At 42.6% G+C, this 21,898-nt stretch overlaps 1 protein-coding gene across 6 annotated transcripts; it reads right to left on the bottom strand.

Annotated features, from left to right (window-relative positions):
- Positions 1-1,575: 1,575 nt before the first annotated feature.
- HTATIP2 (HIV-1 Tat interactive protein 2) lies at positions 1,576-21,694 on the bottom strand. Of its 6 annotated transcripts, none has more exons than XM_001173819.6 (6): positions 21,622-21,694; positions 20,939-21,134; positions 18,077-18,184; positions 8,648-8,785; positions 3,113-3,174; positions 1,576-2,378 (listed from the first exon to the last, which is right to left on the bottom strand). In XM_001173819.6, exons 2-6 carry the CDS (start codon positions 21,131-21,133, stop codon positions 2,153-2,155), a joined length of 729 nt encoding a protein of 242 aa, XP_001173819.1. In that variant the 5' UTR covers position 21,134; positions 21,622-21,694; the 3' UTR covers positions 1,576-2,152. The 6 variants fall into 6 exon arrangements, with proteins under 6 accessions (XP_001173819.1, XP_001173812.1, XP_508329.2 ...); XM_001173812.7 differs by having other exon boundaries at positions 21,573-21,680; XM_508329.8 differs by having other exon boundaries at positions 21,459-21,673.
- Positions 21,695-21,898: the final 204 nt, after the last annotated feature.

Here is a 21,898-nt window from a genome sequence, read left to right as displayed (position 1 = left end):
CTGAGATTACAGGCGTGATTGACCGCACCCGGCCCAAATATTAATTTTGAAGCTTTCTTACATCCTAGGACATTGCCAGAATAGCTGCTGGCTCTCTTGAGTTGGAGTCATCGTTCATGGATGCATCCCCAGTGCCTGTGTGCTCAGTGGCACATGAAAGGCACTGAATAAGCATTTGCTGAATGAATTAATGAACACTTTTGATTACCTGGGCCCATCCAACTTTTCCCTTCATCCTTCCAACATAAACTTTTTCTGTCTGTGTAACATTTGGTGGAAAACTTCCTGAATCCCTTAGTACTAAATGGAACACCTAGTCCATTCAGTGTTGACAATAAAACAAGTTAACACCCATTGTGGAGGAGTGATTGGGCCAGAGACTTGTTCCTTAGTAAGTTCATATCTCACCACAATGCAGAGCTCAAGAGAGGGCTGCTTTTCTCTCTACTCCAAAGGTGAACACAGACCCTTCCTCATTATCCCACATCACTGCTGAGACCAGAATAACATGTTGAATGAAACCTGCTCGAAGGTTTGTGAGTAAGGAAATAATATAAGGAGAATAACTTAAAACAGGCCACTAGGTTTAGCTGCTTTCAGAGCCCACAGTCCTCAACATATCCTCGGCCCATGCTTTTTCACCACCAAAACAACACACTTAGGCTCTTCAAAGTCCAACTCCCAGGGAACCCCACCTGGCAGAAGGAAGATATTTCATTTCCTTTTAAAGCTCACATTTCAATATCCCACCCTGCCCTAAAATATGCCTCTTTTTTGGGTGACTGACACTGGGAATGTCTTCTCCCTTCTAAGGATATACACTCCAAATTAAGGAGAATGGCCTTTATCCTCCAGTGTATACTGAAGCTTGAAATGTACTTGGCATACAGTAGGCCTTGGAAGAATTGACTGAGTCCCTCGAATCACTTTGCTTCCCTGGTGCAGACGTTAAGACAAGTTACATTAACATCTTTTGTTCTATGATGGAAATTAGCAATGTATGTTCCTCTTGGCTTTGACCCTTCCTTCTGCATCTTCCTTTGCCTTAATTTTTAAAGTGCAGCAGCATGAGCACTTTAAAGTTTGGTGGCATAGAATTTTACTGGCTATGTGAACATTTAGTAATTAATCACTAGAACAAAGGAGAAACCCAAATATTTCGATTTTGTTCATCCACAACATGTAGTAACCATCAACTGGAACTACCTGGAAATATACGGGAACAGAGTGCTCTTGCAGGGTGCTTAAAAACACGATCTATGGGATCTATGGGATCAGGCAGACCTGGGTTAGAATCCTGACTCTGCCATTTCTTTGCTTCAGTTCTTCAGATTTGGACTCTTGAGCAAGGCACTTAACCACAGTGAGCCTCATTTCCCCATCTAAGACATGAAGATCATGATAGTATCACTTTATAAGGATCGTTTATAAGAGGGTTAAAGCACAGATAACACATGTAAAGACTGGTGCTTAGCAAGCATTTGGTAAATATTAGCTGCTATTATATCACCCCATAGGCTGAAATGCTGCATATCACACTACATGGGCATTTTCAAGCAATCTAAGAGGCACCCAGGAGTTGTCCATTCATCTTTATTCCTTTATTTAATCCTCCCCATGTATTATATAAGCTTAGGTACATAACTTCTATTACATAAAGAAGTAGTAAAGGCACAATGTTTACTTACACAATTACATGTAGTGAATTAGCACTTTTGTAACTCAGAGACATGAATGTCAACAATTTTAGAGCAGAGCTCATTTGCACGGTCATAAGGTTTTCATGGCTGCTGTGACTCTGCAGACAAGCATTTCAAAGCAGGCCCCCCAGCCAGTGGCATCAGAACCAGTGGCATCAGGGGAAGTATAAACAAAGAAAATTACAGATTATTGTGCCCACACCCCAGAAATTTTGATTCAAGTTTGAGATAGGGCTGACAAATCTTTAATTTTTCCAAAGCTCCCTGAGTGATCTATATGTATAGCCAGGCTCTGAACCACTGATGCAGAGCACCATCATTTCTTGATTGGAATGGATGCCTGAGGATAGTAAAACAACAAAGTTAAAACATGCTGATTTTTTTAGACCCTGAAATTACCGATTTGGTGATGGGTGTTAAGGTTGACAATAAAAACCATTTCTCCAGTGTGGTCATGGCTTGAGAGAGCCATGCGCTTTCCCCAGGTCATGGATGGCCTTGTTCTCCAGCAGTTCCATCTGCTTGTCTCTTGGTCTCACCACATTGTTCAGCATTGCTCTAACCACGGTCACCACAGGCACAGAATGCCCACTGGCCCAAGAGTCTGGTAAGGAGCCAAAGAACTTTCTAACCAGCCATTCACCTGGGCGAGATTCTTGCCTATCACATAACAGAACTCTAAAATAAAAATAAAAAAAAAAAGCAAGAAAAGCAGAGGAAGAGGTGGTAAATTGCACTGAGACCACAGTGGGCATTACGGACAAAACTGTATCCCCTCAATATTCTAATGTTGAAGCCCTAATCCCCAAGGTGTCTATATTTGAAGATAAGGCATTAAGGGAAGTAATTAAGTTTAATGAGGTCTTAAGGATGGAATAGGACTAGTGTGATGGGACTGGGGTCCTCATAAGAGGAAGAGACATCAGAGGTCTCTCTGTCTCTGCATACACAAAGAAGAAAGGCCATGTGAGGACACTGCCAGAAGGTGGTCTGTCTGCCAGCCAGGAAAAGAGGCCTCACCAGACACCAACCCTGAGGGCACCTTGATCTTGGACTTCCAATCTCCAGACTGCGTGAAAAAAAATTTCTGTTGTTTAAGACACCCAATCTGTGTGGTATTCTGTTATGGCAACCCAAGCAGACTAATACAGTAGACGTAAGGTTTTATTTGGCACATGAAGAGGATTTAAGAAGGCAGCCAATGCTGTCCAGGAAGTTCCAGACTATTCTGAAGCAGGCCGCACCATCTACCCTTTCTTTCTAAGCAAAACGGTGTGTCCTTCAGAGAAGCAATCTACCTCTAGCCAATGTCTTTCATATCTTAGATATTTCAGCTGTCAGCCTTTCCAAATGAAAAATTAGTATCTAGGGATTAACCAACAGTGGCATACTCTCATAAATATTATACTTACCCAGGCCTAAATACAGAGTAACGATCAAATTTTAATTCTTCAACCTTGGCTTCTACTTCTCCCTATTAAGAAAAAACACATTTTCAGTATTTAATTGCGACCAGCTCACCTGTGTGAAGTTTAAGAGAGAATAATTTGTGGTTTTGAGATAATCTGCTTTTGCAGATCTCAATACTCAAAATATCCTTATCTAGAATTTTAGGTTCCAAGGAGTCTGGGAAATTAAGGAAGAGATCATTTAATCCTGATGTGTAGTCTTGCATTTAAAAGATCCACTAAATGAGTGAATGGCTGCATAGTCAGTCCTCTCACTTTATTGATATTAAAACAGATTCAGAGAGGGTAAGTCATATGTTAGTACAATCATAAAAGAATATCCTCTATTTAGTCCAGAATTCATGTTGCATGCTAGCAGACACTAACGTTTTTTTGGTTTATAGGTAGTTCCAGTGGGTCAGAAAACCATAGACACACTATATTACTCACTTCTTAAACCTCACAAAATGTTAAGACAGATTACATCTAGATGATGCTTTAAATCTAATTTGTTAAATAAAGCATGCATTTTCATGGCAGGCATCTCTGGAAACAAAATGCCTGAGGAGCTCAGCCCACAGGCACTTCCAAAGGCCTGTGAACTACCACACGGTCATGCACGCCTCCTTCTTGGCCTGTGTGTACCACTCAATTGGCACTTAACCTGTCTCATCACAGACATTTAAGTAGCTATTTTTAAATATCTTTTTCTTTTTAAAAATTTTTTAATTTTAATTATTTATTTATTTATGTATTTTGTGTGTGTGATAGAGTCTCACCATGTCACCTAGGCTGGAGTGCAAGGGCATGATCTTGGCTCACTGCAACTTCCACCTCCCAGGTTCAAGCAATTCTCCTGCCTCAGCCTCCCAAGTAGCTAGGATTACAGGCATCCGCCATTATGCCTGGCTAATTTTTGTATTTTTAGTAGTGATGGGGTTGTCACCATGTTGACCAGGCTGGTCTCGAACTCCTGACCTCAAGGGATCCACCGGCCTCAGCCTCCCAAAGTGCTGGGATTACAGGCGAGAGCCACCGCGCTTGGCCATTCTTTTTTTTTAATAGGTGGTTTTTAGTATATACACAGAACTCTGTAACCTTCATCATGATCTAAGTTTTAAAATATTTCATCACCCTGAAAAGAAATCCCATATCATTAGCAGTCACTCCTCGTACCCTACCCTCTGGGGACCTAGTCAACCACTAATCTACCTTCTATCTCTATAGATTTGCCTATTCTGGACATTTCATATAAATGGAATCATATAATTTGTGGTCTTTTGTGACTGTCTCCTCACACTTAGCATAATATTTTCAAGGTTCACCCATGTTGTAGTATGTATCATTTCTTTTTATAGCTGAATAATATTCTATTGCATGAATATATCACATTTTATTCATCTGTTCATCAGTCGATGGCTATCTAGGTTGTTCCCACTCTTTGGCCATTACAAATAATGCTGCTATGAACAGTCATACACAAGATTTTATGTGTACACACATTTCTTAGCTTTTTTTTTTTTTTTTTTTTTTTGAGATGGAGTCTCACTCTGTCGCCCAGGCTGGAGTGCAGTGGCGCAATCTCAGCTCACTGCAAGCTCCACCTCCTGGGTTCATGCCGTTCTCCTGCCTCAGCCTCCCGAGCAGCTGGGACTACAGGCACCCGCCATCACGCCCGGCTAATTTTTTGTATTTTTAGTAGAGATGGGGTTTCACCGTGTTAGCCAGGATGGTCTCAATCTCCTGACCTCGTGATCCGCCCGCCTCGGCCTCCCAAAGGGCTGGGATTACAGGCGTGAGCCACCGCGCCCGGCCCATTTCTTAGCTTTTTAAAATATTTGTTTTGTCTCTATTAGCAGTGTGCATAAAAGAGATACCATAGCAGGCTGAGACTGCTATCCTTAGAAAGGCCTGTTGCAAGTTTGGCCCCTGGCTTGTGCTTGCAAACTTGGATTTTCGGTGTGTTCTCACCATTCCCTATCTGATAAGGGTCATGTACTATGCCTAAACTGTCTGTACAAACAATGTGGTTTATGCTGAAAACTTGCCTTTCTTCTGGAGGGCTGCAATTTGGCTAGGCCAATGTGCCTATGTAACTGGCTCCCATAAAAACCCTGCATTCCTAGGCTCAGATGAGTTTCTCTGGCAGAAAACATTCATCGCTGGAGACATTAAGCACATCCTGTGCAAGCTCTATGGGGAGAGGCCTCTTGGAAGCTTGTACCTACTTTCCTCCAGACTTCACCCGACACACCTTTTCCCTTTGCTGATTTTGCTCTATATCCTTTCAATGCGATAAGCTGTAGCTGTGAGTATGACTATATGCTGAGTCCTATGAAACCTTCTAGTGAATTACCAAACTTGGGGGTGTCTTTGAGGATCCCTCAATACAAGCAGATTATAAACTCCTTGAGGTCAGGGATGATACCCAATAATAAAATGTCACATGTCTGGAAAGTATACCTTCACCCTGAATAGATGAGGAAACCAAAGCTTATAAACCCTGAGAACAGAGGACATGAGGCCCATCCAGTACTCTGGGCTCCACATCCTGACATGTCTCCCCACAGCACCAGCAGAGTGCCCATAAAGCACATGATTGATCCAAGCCCCCAGAGCTGGCCCACCATGAATGAATGCAATTGAAACTTCATTGAGTAGAATAAATGTTCCTAAACAATAAAGGAGTTTCTAAAATTGGGTGGGGCGGGGGAGTTCATACACACATGGAGGCTGAGAAAATAAGCAATAAATACTAGGAATGTTACACACAGTAGTTGAAGGATTATTTTGGAAAGATAATCTTTCCAAATTGTACAAGCAATTATATATTGTTCAGCGTCATTCTGGGTTGGATCATTTGGTTGTCATTTCTGTCCTTTATTAATCTAATTCATAATCCCAGGCTGCAGGTAATGCAGGCCAATTGCAGTGAAATCAGAAGTGTCTTTCCGTTGTATTGGCCTTAATATTTGCTGAGGCTCTGTCATGGTCCAATCTCTGCTGGGTCCCTTTTGCATGTATTAGTGACAAAGGCTATTCATTACTTAATAGCTAGTGGCATAGGCCTTCGAATCAGCCTGGGTTCAAGCTCTAGCTTTGCCGCTTAACAGCTGGTGTTTTTGTTGTTGTTGTTGTTGTTTGTTTTGTTTTGTTTTGTTTTTGAGACAGAGTCTCACTCTGTCCCCATGCTGGAGTGCAGTGATGTGATCTCGGCTCACTGCAGCCTCTGCCTCCCGGGTTCATGCAATTCTCCTGCCTCAGCCTCCCGAGTAGCTGGGATTACAGGCATACACCACTGTGCCAGTTAATTTTTGTATTTTTAGTACAGACAGGGTTTTGCCACGTTTCCCAGGCTGGTTTCAAACTCCCAGCCTCAAGTGATCTTCCCACCTCGGCCTCCCAAAGTGCTAGAATTACAGGCGTGAGCCACCGTGCCCAGCCAACAGTTGGTGGTCTTAATATCACAGTACCTGTTTCCACACAAATGCACATAAAAGTCCTCAGAATACTGCCTGGCTCATTTAGTGTTAGCTATTTTTTTAAAAATCTGGTTAAATCATTATTATAACCCAGTGAGTCAGTAGTAATGCCTTTATCTTTAACAATGAGGAAATATCTTATGTATATTTTCTTTCCTAAAAGGTATAAATGTTGATCTTGCTAATGAGAGCAAAAATCCTATTTGATAACCTTTCTCAGAACCCACATGTGTCAGTGTTTTGAAAAACAAGTTGGGCCTGGTCCCTCATGCCTGTAGTCCCAGCTACTCAGGAGGTTGAGGCTGGAGATTGCTTGAGCCCAAGAATCTGAGGTTGTAGTGAGCTGTGACCGCACCACTGCACTTCAACCTGGGTGACAGAGCAAGACTTCGACTCTAAAAAAAAAAGGAAAACAGATTTTTTCCTTTTAAGAATTGTTCTAAACTCTGACAATTAAGTGGAAACTTTTCCATTCTTCGTGTAATTTCATTGGTGGCTCACTGATCTTCATCTGGTTCAAAATACTATTTTAGGATAGGTGAGATATGGCTCACTATAAGCCATGTGAAAAAAATCTGGAAATTTTTATTATTACAGGCTGATCATGAGCCAACAACATAATAAGGATGTTTGGTAAAATAGTAACAATCTTATATCTTATTTTTTAAAAAAAACATAGTGTTCGGAGCATGAATAGTACTCCCAGTGCAGTTCCAGTATAATATCACTGCAAAGTTCACCCTTAGCAAAGTGATGCAGTCATGAAGGAGCTAGACACAGGAACCCATAAAGAATGGTGCAAGGATTTAAAGGTGTTATGCCTGGGAAACATACAATTAAGGGGGCCATAATCTCCAAATGTCTTAAAAACTACAATGCAAAAGAAAGACTGGACGTATTTTTGTTATTTTACAAGGCAGAACTGATAACAATTTGTATTTACATAACAATAAATTTCACTTCAAGGTAAAGACTTTTGGACAAGTAGATCTGACCCAAAATAGAAAAAGTTGGCTAACAAGATAGTAATCTCTGTAGTGCTGGAGATATTTAAGCAGAAGGGAGATGAACTTCTGTAAAAGGACTTCACATAGGAAAAGTCTATGGCTGAATGACCTCTGTGGCTCTGCTGCTTAAACTGTGGGCACCTGGGGTGCAAAGGGAGGCACACAAAGACAAAGCCATGCCTATCTTCCAACAGCATCAATTTAACTGAAAGGTAAGTTAATAGAAACCTTTTAAATTAAAATAAACAGGGATATGTATAGTACTAAGAATAGCAAAATGTGCCTAAATTTTTAAAAGATAAAACATAAGACTTTTAAGAAAGTTGAGGCCAGACGCAGTGGCTCACACCTGTAATCCCAGCACTTTGGGAGGCTGAGATGGGCTGATCATTTGAACTCAGGAGTTTGAGACCAGCCTGGGCAACATGGCAAAACCCCATCTGTACCAAAAATACAAAAATTAGCCAGGCATGGTGGCTCGTGCCTCTAGTCCCAGTTACTTGGCGGGGCAGAGGCTGCAGCGAGCCAAGATCATGCCACTGCACTCCAGCCTGGGAACCTGTCTCAAAAAAAAAAAGAAGAAGAAGAAGAAGAAAAAGAAAAGAAAGTTGAGTCTGTAACTAGAATACTGCTTCAGGATAGATTTCTCCAAATCTCTACACAAATAAAAGCTCTTCTTTCCGCTCAGTCATTAGGGAAACTGACAGAAAAGTTTAAGAATCACTGCCTCCAAGTCTCTTCCAATGCTAAGTTGCCATGCTGACAGTCAAGGCTGGAGATGCCATATCTCATTCCATTTGTTGCTGGATAATTAATAGAGAGGAAGACATTGGAAATTACCTTTCAAATCATTCCTGTTTACTGAATATATTCCTGCAGTCCCGTAGCCATACAAACGCATAATATGATGTATTTGATGGTTTTTGTATTATATAATATTTTATATTCTTTAGTACTGCCAAATAGCTAGGGTTCTCCAAAGTGTATGAAGAACAAAAAATTGCACAAACCTTAACTTGTAGATATAAAAAATTGCTTGATTTATCAGCTCCTTTAGAGGATAGCAAGTTGAAATGTTTGCACCCTCCAGCTTTGGCCAGCTCTGCAGACTTCAGCACATAATCTCGGTCAACACGAGCAAATCCCTCCTAAGGGGGAAAAGGACATGAGTTATTTCCAAAAAGCAGCAAGTTCATCTTAAAGATTACTACTTGGCTTGGGTAGCAGGCTGGGAGGCCTGGAAGGATGGAGAGCTAAATAAAATGTGTCCAAGCAATACATGAAAGTCAGGCTTAGACCCTGGGAAAGGCTCCAGGTCTGGTCCTCCGGATAGACATACCAGCTTTAGCAGCAAGGCTGGACTGCAATAAGGAAACAAGGACAATGACATTGAAACACAGACACCAAACAAATCTGCAAAGAACAAAGGGAACAGTAAGATCAGGCTGAGAAACTACTTTTAAGCCAGACTTTTTTTTTTTGTCTTAATAACTTCACAACTTTACACTCCTGTTTTCTGTGTCAATTCTAATGTGGTAGGGTCTCCGAGTATGGGTGAGGACACTCCCCAGGCCCTAAGAGAACAAAGTCTATTTAATTCCCAATTTTTGTGTATGCTTTACAGTGTACCTCACACATTAGTAAAGAACGCATCCTCAAACGTTTTTATTAATGGGTCTCTAATCAAAAGTGTTTGGAGACACCCAATCTAGATTCAGTCCAGTGAAGGCAGTGGCTGGGTCTTTTTTCTTAATTCATCTCTCAGCATCAGCACATGTCCAGCATATGGTAGATGCTCCAAAAATGAATGAACAAAACTCCAATGAAAGCAGAGAAAAGGTAAATCCAGTCAGAAACAAACAGAACTAAGTGGCAATAAAAGGGGGAGGGAAGAGAATGACACAAATAACAGAATATAGACTCACTTCCAGGGCCTAACTGAAAAGCATGCACCTTTACCCAGAAAAGGGAATTCCAAGGAGTAACAGTCTCTTGAGACCACCATAAATTCTGGCATCTTCAAACCCAAGACAGCTGAAGACAAGTCTAAAGTCTATTGAAGCTGAACTTTATAGGTAGTCACAATTACAGAATGAGGTCTTAAGAGTAGTAGGAATTCCAAATCTGAAGACTGGACTACTGCCCCAGTGATTGATTGAGACAGTCTTGCTCTGTTGCCCAGGCTGGAGGGCAGTGGCGTGGTCTCCACTCACAACCTCTGCCTCCTGAGTTCAAGTGATTCTCCTGCCTCAGCCTCCCAAGTAGCTGGGATTATAGACACACGCCACCATGTCCGGCTAATTTTTGTATTTTAGTAGAGACAGGGTTTCACCACGTTAGCCAGGCTGGTCTTGAACTCCTGACCTCAGATGACCCGCCCACCTTGGCCTTCCAAAGTGCTGGGATTACAGGTGTGAGCCACCGCGCCCGGCCTGATTTTTTTTTAATTAAAAAATTTGCTCTGCAGTAGTTACTGATTCTAAATGTTCTATTTGGTAGGGCGATGTGTATCTTTCACAGAATGTTAGAAGGTACTTTAGGAAATATCACATCCAGTCCCCTCATGATATAGACAGGAACCAAGGTCCAGTGGGCGGGTGAACTGTTAGCTGGGAAGTGGGAGAGCCGAGAGCAGAGTGCAGATTCTGGACTCTGAGCAGTGCTCTTTTCACTGTACCCATGTTCCTTTTTTATCCCCCACCCTCTCTCGCTAATGAAAATGACTAATCCGTGATTGTGGTAGGCAGAATAATGGTCCCTCAAAGATGCCCACGTCCTAATCTTTGTGAATATGTCATGTTACATGACAAGGGGGAATTCCATCACAGATGGTATTTAGGCAGAAGCAAGATGAATCATGCTAAAACAACAACAACAACAAAACTGAATTTATTTCACTAGTCAACTGTGTCATTTTGTTGTAACAAACACATTATTAAAATCAGAGTTCTAGTGAACTGGCATGAGGGGAAGAAATAGATGTGGAAGGGAAATTCAGTGTTTTAGAAATTCAGTGTTTAGAATTAGGGTGCTAATCAGCTGGCCTTGAAACAGAGAGATTACTTTGAATTATCCATGTGGGCCCAATGTGATCACAAGGGCCCTTAAAAGTAAAAGAACGAGGCAGAAGAGCAGGCTGGAGTAATGCAACCTAAGAAGGGCTCAGCTACCACATTGCTGGCCTTAAGGATGGGAAGGGGACCACAGGCCAAGGAATGGGGGTGGCCTCTAGAAGCTGAAAAACATATGGAAATGGTTTCTGTCCTACAGCCTCCCAGAAAGGAATGCAGCTCTGTCAACACCTTGATTTTATCTCAGGTAAACCCGTGTCAGACTTCTAAGATGATAAATTTGTGTTGTCTTAAGCTGCTAAATTTGAGGAATTTATTAAAGCAGCAATAGGAAACTAATACAGAATTCAATTTTAAAACAATACGCCCGTGCAGATTTTTTAACTTTGTATGGAAGTGTATCATAAAAGTAAACATAAGTATAGAGCTCAATAAATTTTCATAAACTGAACATGCTCTGCCACCAGTTCCAAGATCAAGAAATAGAACATTACCATTACCGTAAAAGCCTTCCTCATCCTCCTTTCCCATCACTCACAAGTATATTTTTAACTATATCCACCACCTGGAGGACAGTGTTATTTTTCTGCCTTACTTTTTCTACCTTAGTTTATGGGTAATATAAACTTACCTCTTTACTCACGAGTCATCACCATCTCCTTTTGTATACTTTTTGTTGTATACTTTGACACTCAATCCTGAACAACGGACTTGCCAAGCTGTCTATATACTGACTCAAATTCATGCAGTTGCTTTTAAAGTCAGTGTAAAGCAAACCAATTTTAGTACTCAGCACATCCTGAGAGAAGTGATTACCCTCAGAGCCATTCTCCAAATGGAGACTTTAGATGTGCTGAAAGTGTGACAAGAGAAACAGCCCAAAACTACATAGAAAAATTCTAAAACACTAAATTTTTCTTCCACATCTGTTTCTTCCCCTCATGCCAGTTCAGCAGAACTCTGATTTTAATGACAGGTTAGTTATTCACAACAAAATGACACAGTTGACTAGTGAAATAAATTCAGTTTTTTTGTTGTTGTTGTTGTTTTAGCAAGATTGATTGGAGGGATTATTATAGTCGTCTGTTAAAATACTTTTTCTTTCATCCGTTTCTTTAAAAATAAGGGAAAGATTCAGCCAATCACAAGTCTCCTGACCGACGCTGTCTCTCTCACTTAATCCAAAGCCAGTAAAAGGATAATTTGATTAAACTGAGACCCTAATTTATTTGGCTTTAGTTCTGGATCAACCTCTCCTTAATAGAGTGCTGTCGTCTCCAATTGTTTGATGAAAATTAAAGTGACATAAATACCATGGGACTTTTTCAATCTGATTAGTCAGCTAAGGCACATCAATACCACCCCAGCCATCAGACTTTGGCGTCCTTCCTTTCACCCGCCTCGCTAACAACTGACAACCGCTCCTTGAAGGACGAGCACCCACGCTGCTGCAGAGACCCCCACACTTAGCCCATCATCCCTGCTCAATGGGGCCTGTTGACAAGATGCCCATACCTTTCTCCATTGCTGTTCTCTGGACAAAGCTAAATATTGTTTTATTAGCAATCAATGGCTGTTAATCCAAAACGATTTCACAAATCCTCTGAGCCTTCAAGCTCATTATAAATACGCGTTTTTCCAAGCCCACTAAATTTTGAATTTCACTTCCGTCACCCTGATGGCGTGGCCTTTTAGCTGGTGAATGAAACTCAAAAGCAAAAGGGTCAACAGCTTTCAAAGACTTAAAAATCAAACCGAAGCATGGGTCCTGATGACTGACTAGGAGGTATCACACACCAATTTTCTCTGGAGTGAGGAAGATTCTATTTACAGATGAAAGGAGCGATCTCGAAAATCTTATTCATGTCCTTTGTTGTTCTCCAATAGCTCGATTAAAAAGACAACAGAAAAACTAACTAAAGCAAGCTATTTCATATCTCAGAAACACAATTTTTAGAAAAACTGTACTTAGTTTCCCTAACCATGTGGACAGACATCTCTTCTGAGAGTAGTAAGTCCACATGTCATTCTGTCTTTATGATTCCATAGCCAATGTGTCCTGCTCTAAGCTAGGAATCTGAGTCCCTTCTAGAAAAAGGAATTAATTAAATAAGTTCCCACTATAAAGTCCTTTCCCAACACCCTCTCAAAAAGAATAAACACAGTATACTACACTCAGTAGAGATATCCTCATAGGCTCCACAACATCAAAGGCAGCAAATTCTCCAACGACTCTTAAGTCTTACTAAAATCCAAAGCTACTAAGTATTTCTTCTAATCTTCTTTACCAGTGCCTGAAAACTAAAAACAACATTCTGGCTTCAGAACAACTCATCCTAACAAGGTATAGTATTTCAGTGCTGACTGATAGGACAAGTTAGCACATCTAAATGACTCAAGAAGGTCATGGGGTCAGGCACGGTGGTCTGTGGTCCCAGCTACTCAGGAGGCTGAAGCAGGAAGATCGCTTGATCCCAGGAATTTGAGTCTAGCCTTGGCAACACAGTGAGACCCTGTCTCTAAAAAATTAATTAATTTATAAAAAAGTAAATCATGGGGATCTTTTTCTAAGAAGGGTGGGTCTATCATTCTGTAAAGGTCCCACTCAGCCCTATTTCTGCTTCAGGTTCTTTCTCCTTCACTCCCTTTCAATCCAACCCTATAAATTAGACTAGAAAACAAAGATGCTGACAAACACCAAATGGTATAATCTGAGGCACCTTTTGTTTGTGTCCTGGAGGGCATCTCCATATTTGATGTTCAATGGTAGGGGAAAGATCTTGGTTAGAGAAGGAGTTCTGGATAGATAAATAAAATCAAGCAGATACTGAGGATTCCTGGGTCAATCTATATGTTCTTGAAAAAGTTTTCCAATTGGATATTCTTTCTTCTGTGTTTCATAGAGTCAAAGAATTTTTCAGGCCGGGTGCGATGGCTCATGGTAATCCCAGCACTTTGGGAGGCCAAGGCAAGCAGATCACTTGAACCCAGGAGTTCAAGACCAGCCTGGGTGGGAAGCATGGCAAAACCCTGTCTCTACAAAAAAAAATACAAAAATTAGCCAGCCATGGTGGTGCATGCCTGTGGTCCCAGCTACTTGGGAGGCTGAGGTGGGAGGATTGCTTGAGCTGGGTAGGTGGAGGCTGCAGTGACTGAAATCGCACTCCTGCAGTGAGCCGAAATCACACAACTGCACTCCAGCCTGGGCGATGGAATGAGACTCTGTCTCAAAAAAACAGAAAAATGTTTAAGAATTTTGCAGTAGGAAGGTGGGTTCACCGGTCACCTCCTTCTGACAGACAAGGAGGCAGTGGCCTCCAAAAGCTAACCAGCAAACTCCAGGCTCCATAGCTACTTGGCAACCAAACAGGGCCTGTGATCTGGGTCCCCTGAACCAGCTAGGACCTCGCCACTTCACAAGCCCCCTCCTAGACATCAAATAAAACAACAGAGATTAGAACAAGGGTGGGCAAACTTTTCCTGTAAAGGATCAGACAGTAACTATTTTTAGCTTTGCAGGCCTCTGTTGCAACTATATAGCTCTACCATTATATTAATAGCACAAAAGCAGCCACAGATAATACATAAAGTAATGAGCATGGCTGTGTCCCGATACCACTTTATGTATAAAGACTAAAATTTGAAGTTTTTATATTTTCACGTGGTATGACATTATTCTTTTGAATTTTTTAACCATTTAAAAATATAGGCCGGGTGCAGTGGCTCATGACTGTAATCCCAGCACCTTGGGAGGCCAAGACGGGCAGATCACGAGGTCAGGAGATTGAGACCATCCTGGCTAACACGGTAAAACCCCATCTCTACTAAAAATACAAAAAATTAGCTGGGCATGGTGGTGGGCGCCTGTAGTCCCAGCTACTTGGGAGGCTGAGGCAGGAGAATGGCGTGAACCTGGGAGGCGGAGCTTGCAGTGAGCCGAGATTGCGCCACTGCGCTCTAGCCTGGGCGACTGAGCGAGACTCCGTCTCAAAAAATATATATATGTATAAAGACATTCTTAGTTCACAGGCTGTACCAAAACAGGTGGCGGGCTGTATTGCAAACCTTTGAATTAGAAGAGCAGATCATTAGAATCAGAAGCCATAAGATTCTAATGAGATGGGCCATGAGATGCCTAATAAATGTCACAGTGGCCACACTAATCACATTAATGACATCATCCACTCAACAGAAAACAAGAACCTGGACTTCTGGAGCCTACTACTGCCAGGTGAGGAAACAAATGAAAAGGTGAAACCACATCGAACCACCTTGAATTCACTAATCAAATCCCTCTTTTGATACAAATAAGGGGAAATGAACTATTCTCACTGGCATCTCTAAGTTTTTGTGCTTCACTCCAGGACAATACAGATCTGGTTTTCAAAGGCTATTTCGATCTTCACTAGCAAACAAGTTACTCACTAAAGCAAGGCAAAGGTTATCCAGGACCACAGTACCCAGAAAACCAGCAAGTGAGGAGAATTAATACACCCCAATGCCTCTTGAAAGTAGGTTCAACAAGAAGGTCAGGGTTGACTGCATCAGGATCTCCCAAGGAGCCTGCTAAAAATACAGATTCCAAGCTTCCAAATTCAGAGATTCTGATGCAGTAGATCTGGATCAGGGCCAAGTCAGGGAGCCAGTGCATTGACTGAACAACTATGTTCTGTGAATATGAGAAGGAAGATTAGCATCTACCCAGCTACTGCTAAAGGAAATAGTCTTCCAAACAGCTGAGGAAAGCTAATAGACCTTTTCCTAGAACCAGTGTCAATAGAAACCTGAGTAGACTGAATTTTGTGGGTTGGATTACATCCCCCCAAAATGCGTATGTTGAACTCCTAACCCCCATTACCTCAGAATATGACCTTATTTGGAAATAAGTTCATTGCAGATGTAATTAGTTGAGATCATACTAAATAGGGTGGTCCCTAATCCAGTATGACTAGTGGTCTTATAAAAAGGGGAAATGTGGACATAAGCACAGGTATTCAGGGAAAATACCACGTAAAGAGACACAAAGAGAAGGCTGCCATCTACAAGACAAGGAGAGAGCCTGGAAACTCAAGGGCTCAGCCTCAGAGCACTGACCAGCCTGCTGAGACCTGGATCTCAGACTTCTAGCCTCCAGAACTGTGAGACAATACGTTTCTGTTGTTCAAGCTACTTGGGTTATGGCAGCCCTAGCAAACTAATACACTGAACATCACAGGGAAATAAGCCACCTACTCAGAGGATCTCAATACTGAGACAAAAACGCTGAATTTCTAGAAGTTTCTCTGCTGGAAACACAGACTGCTAAGGCAATATGTGAGGTGTTCCAGTTACAAAATCCCTAGTGAAGCGTACTAGTTTTGCCACTAGCTTTGTAGTACTCATATGATAAACCACCCAACGACCTTTTTTCTACAGAGAGGGCTGCTGACCCAGAACACCAGCTGGGATAAGCTTGGAAATCCACAACCCCCACTTAAAACACTATCGTTACTTAGCCACATATGAACTGTCACCTCTTTCATATTGGCTAAAGTTATCAACCTCCCAACTTTATACTGTACACAGCCCAAATTAGTTTTTTTTTTAAAGCCCCCAAAACAAACAAAACACTTTTCTGGTATTAAGTGTCAGCTTGCTTTCTACCACTAACCTCTTAAATCATTTAAGTCCTAATTCATTTCTAAGCTAGGTGAATAGTCTAGGCTCATTAGTCTATTCTTGCTTACTAGTTAATTACTTTTATCTTTCCAAATTGATTTTAAAGGAGAACAAAAGGTATTGAATAGCCTGAGAGGTGAAGAACCAACCCCATTAAAAAAGAAAATTCTGGATAGTGAAGACACACAATTCCTCTGATTAAAATTGCATTACCCAGTTTGAACACAAAAAGCAGTTTAGACTTTTCCCTGGCACATCCTATAATGAGATTTGCCTTATGTCATGAAAATCAACCCTTCTATGCCTAATGCAGCATTTTGTTTTGCTGACTCACCACCAAAACCAGGTTGGCACTTGAGACAAACCTGCAGTGTCCTGGAACAAAAGTTTTTCAAGCTTTTGGAGGGCACACCACTTGTGACCGTGCCTGGGACAGAAAAGACTGTACCCACTGTTAAGCAGGAACATGACCCTTTCTAGGAGAGACAATGTGCCAATTCCTGGGAAAGTCAAACTTCTCTATAATCCACAGTTCCCATCACAGAGCTCAAATCCCAGCTGTGTTCCAGGATAGATATGCAGAACTGCAGAAGGTATGGAAATACATCTTGATTGAAAGCATACATAGAATTACTCTTTGCATCACAAGGAGGCCCAGAGAAATACATCTGAATCTAACTACTCGGTTGGTATAAATGAATAGTTCTTCACTATATGCTCCCTTAATGATTCAGGTGAAGGGGTCTGGCTTATAAACCTAAGGAGAATTCCCACGGCAGAGTCATAGTCATATATATATATATTTTTTTCTTTTTTCTTTTTTTCCTGGGATTACAGGCATGAACCTGGGCTTTATTTATTTATTTACTTTTTTCAGTTTCTTCTGTTTTATTTATGTATTTATTATTAAATATTTTTAAATTTTACTTTAAGTTCTGGGATACATATGCAGAACGTGCAGGTTTTTTCAGCTCCAGCATGTAAATTCTGCCAGAGGAATAAACTATAGTCAAAGTATAAATTAAATAAGATGTACCCGCATTAACATTTGCCCAGAATCCAGGTAGTAAACTCTGATTTCTAACTATGTAGTAAACTATGACTTCTGTACAGGAGCTGACTCCATTTAGAACACCATTAAAAAGAAAATAAAATGTGTGTTAAAAGACTTTTGCGTCAGTAAAGACTGAATCATTAGTGGGGTTGAATCATCGCTGAAGGCTGAGTCATCGCTGGAGGCTGGTTGAATCGTGCCTGTGTTCTGATGTTCTATTCCAGAAGTTTAAAGCTTGACATGAAAATAAGTTGAAGCAAATCACTCAAGTGAGACAGAACATTTCAAATTTCAAACATTTATTAAGGGGAAAAACAGCTGATTGTTAACAGCATAAACCAATTAGTTTTACTCAGACATCATGGTTTCCCTTAGTCAGGGGATGTAGTGATAGCGATAATCACAATAGGCAAAATCATGTAAATATTTACGACGTCTCCAGCACTGGGGCCTGAACTCAAGGATTACTTTGAAAGACGAACTTATCAGTACTATTAAAAGGATACCAAAGGTTAGTGCAGCATATAGAATCTTAAACAATAAAGGCTTATTCACATTTAAGCATTGCAACAGGCACAAAGAAAAAGAGTGAGCAAGAAAAGAATCCTTGATATTACTGGCCAGCAAAAAGGGAAAAGAGCATTTGCCTTCCTTACCGCCCCAGCTTTCCCTCTGGTGGTACCCAGGCAACAGAATCCAACATCATGACCTTGAAAGGCAGAAGCGTAGTCATCCAACTTTTCAAAGTCCACCACTTCTTGATTCTAGGCAAGGACACAGTTGTATGTAGTTTCATGTTATTTAAACAACAGACCAAAACCCCCCTCTAGATTTAAAGACTAAGTTACAGAACATTACTGATAGGCCTGTCCACTTAACATCAAATTTTACAAATTCCTTTTCTCCAACCAAAAAGCAATGAACCTCAATTGAAAATCAATAACACACACATATGTCCACAGTCTATATAACCGGACTAGGGGTGATCCAGATTTCTGAAGTCAGGTTCGATTATAATCTCTCTCTGGAAAAATAAAAGACCTGTGTGTAGCTTACCAGGAAGGAGACCACTGAGGTATGATGTGAGGGCAAGAGATGGTGTTTGGCATCTTAAAGAAGACCTAGCTGCAAATCTTGGGCTTGCTACTCACTAGGCATGTAATTATGGGCAAATTATTCATCATACACTACAGCTTTTTTTTTTTCCAGCTGTAAAATGGGGGTGACAATCTTTCCTTCAGTCCAATCCATGAACCATTTGCATTATAATTAGTCAGGGAGTGCTTAATAAAAAGGCATATTCCTACATCCCACACCAATAGTTCTGAATCAGAATCTGCACTTTTAACAAGCACCCACCTTAATTCTCATGCACACAGAAGTTTAAGAACCTCCATCTAACCTTATAAGTTGGCTGTATAACTTAAAAAAGAAAGCGTGATAAATTCCTATCATCCAAGAACTCAGATAAAATGTTGGTTTCCATCCTTACCGTCAACTCTGAAAAGAATTTTTCTGGCACTGCCTATGACACTAAAGAAAAATAGGGTTTCACTGTAATCCCAGCACTTTGGGAGGCTGAGGTGGGTGGATCACGAGGTCAGAAGATCGAGACCATCCTGGCTAACATGGTGAAACCCCGTCTCTACTAAAAATGCAAAAAAAAAATTAGCCGGGTGTGGTGGTAGGCACCTGTAGTCGCAGCTACTCGGGAGGCTGAGGCAGGAGAATGGCGTGAACCCAGGAAGCGGAGCTTGCAGTGAGCTGAGATCGCACCACTGCACTCCAGACTGGGCGACAGAGTGAGACTCCATCTCAAAAAAAAAAGAAAAGAAAAGAAAAGAAAAGAAAAGAAAAGAAAAGAAAAGAAAAAGAAAAATAGGGTTTCACAAAGTACCTAGTCAAACAGATGTGCCACCAAAACTCGACACTCAAAACACACATTTCAATTTGTTTCTTTTCTTTCTTTTCTTTTTTTTTTTTTTTTTTTTTTTTTTGAGACAGAGTCTTGCTCTGTCACCCAGGCTGGAGTGCAGTGGCACAATTTCTGCTCACTGCAACCTCCATCTCCTGGGTTCAAGTGATTCTCGCACCTCCGCCTCCTGAGTAGCTGAGATTACAGGCGTGCACCACCACGCCCAGCTAATTTCTGTATTTTTAGTAGAGACAGGGTTTCACCATGTTGGCCAGGCTGGTCTGGAACTCTTGACCTCAAGAGATCCCCTACCTCGGACTCCCAAAGCGCTGAGATTACAGGCATGAGCCACCACGCCCAGCCTTCAGTTTCAGCTTCTAATTACCATGAATATCTGACACAGCCCATGAAACCGGTGAGAACACATCTGCCTCAGCCTGAGGAAAGATGTCTGTTTTAAATAAACAAGTCCTGATGGACCAAAGGCATTCACACCATGACCTGAACACAGACCTGCGAGAATCAAGAACATTTATTTGCAAGATGGCTTGTTATTTGAAATGTTCTTCCTATGAAACCTGTGGGGCCAAATTCTGTAGCTGTGGTGTCTTGAGATCACACCATGTTAATTTGTTGCAGTTCACAGATAATTCCCTTTAAATAAAGAACAGAATCTCCAAGAAACTCAGGCTTCTGATATTTAGGGGGTCATGACAAGACAAAAGTCTGGTATATCATTCCTATAATCATAAAAGTGTAACTTAGGCTGGGCGCGGTGGCTCACGCCTGTAATCGCAGCACTTTGGGAGGCTGAAGCGGGAGCATCATCTGAGGTCATGAGTTCGAGACCAGCCTGGCCAACATGGTGAAACCTTGTCTCTACTAAAAATACAAAAGTTAGCCAGGAGTGGTGACACACGCCTGTAGTTCCAGTTACTCAGGAGGCTGAGGCAGAAGAATCGCTTGAACCTGAAAGGCAGAGGTTGCACTGAGCCGAGATCGTGCCACTGCACTCCAGCCTGGGGGACAGAGTGAGACTCCGTCTCAAAAAAAAAAAAAAAAAACCTTTAACTTAGAGTGAAGGTAATATCCGATTTACAGACACAAGCCTGGGAAGTCAGGCAGGGCAAATTCTTGTAAGTGAATAACCCCATCTTTCACTGCCATAGACCTTTCTCACTCTGCAAAGCAGTTTCAGAATCCCTGACAATATTAGTGTGAAGTGCGCAGGTTGACAAAATCAGCAAAGTGGCTGAGAAAATTCTCAAGGTCACCAGGGCTGCTTCTAGAAGACAGCTGAAAACAGTGCTCTTCTGTCTCACCAGCCCCCACCCCCATTACAACCCAGACCCAGCTTTATAGGGTTGCAGATGGAGAGAAGGGCTTTGCCCAAGACCACACAATGAGCGGGAGGGAGGCACACCTGGGCTACAATCCAGGAGTCAGACTTCTGGGAGGGACTCTCACAGACCAATCTTGGCCAAGTTTTGATGGCCTCTCACTACCCCCACCACTGGCAGGGCAGTATTCAGCCTTTAGGCATGAAATATGTTCACCTCGCAGAATCCTGGGGGTCCATTTGAGTCCCAGCTGAAATACCCACCACATTTTTATAAGCTTCCTCGTCGAAGGTGAGCTTCCTCCGGCCAATGAGCGTGACTTTGGAAAACAGGCCCTGCTCCAGGATTTCCTTTAAGAGCACTCTGCCGGTTTCTCCGCTGGCGCCCAAAATAAAGACGGATTTATTCTGCATCCTGAAGTCTTCCCGAAGCTTCGACAGGGCTTCTGTTTCGGCCATGCTGGGGAAATAACATCGACAGGTGCCGGTCTTAGGGTGTCAGGGGACTGCCCGTCCTTATCCCGAGGAACAAGGGCTGTTTATCTGTTAGGGAGGAGGCTATTGTTCTCCGCAGTCCCGGCTCTGGGGAAAGTGCTGAGTCACGTGCGGGGCGCGGCTCCCCGGCCATCTCCCGCACCTGAGCCAGCAGACCCATCGGAAGGGGCCCGAGCTGGAGGGTGCGCCCAGGTGCCACAAGCTGCTGGCATCACTGGGCATCCCCCACGGTATCCCCGGCCCGGCCAGGAGACCTGGCCCAGCTCGGTCCCATACGCGGAGGGGTTACCTGGGGCCAGCCCCCGGCCCCGGGTCCTCACGACACAGCAGGAGCAGGGCGGCCGCCAGAGCAGCCGCCGCCGCCGCGCTCAGCGCCGCAGGCCCGGCCATCAGAGCATCCCACCTTCCCTGGTCGGACCGGGGGGGTTGGAGGCGACGGAGACAGCGCCTACCCGGCTTGGTCTTCCGGGTGGCCTCGCGGCGACGCTGCCTCGCCCCGCCCACAGGGGCGGGACCTGGGGACGAACTCCCGGCACCGTCACAGGCGCGGGGATGGTGACCCCGAGAGCACGTGCACGGAGCCGCGACCCTTCCTAAGTCTGGAATCTGCAAGACCCTCTTCCCGCGTTTTCCCTCACCTGCTGGGCTCAGCTCACCCAGGCGCCAGCTAGTAGACTTGCCAGACTTGATCTTCAATGGTCCCCCCAGCTGGAATGTCAATTGTATATT

Source organism: Pan troglodytes, chromosome 9, assembly GCF_028858775.2.
Source record: "Pan troglodytes isolate AG18354 chromosome 9, NHGRI_mPanTro3-v2.0_pri, whole genome shotgun sequence".
Taxonomy (NCBI): Eukaryota; Metazoa; Chordata; class Mammalia; order Primates; family Hominidae; genus Pan; species Pan troglodytes.
The sequence above is the reverse complement of the archived record's forward strand: the minus strand, read 5'-3'. Positions and strand labels throughout refer to the sequence as shown.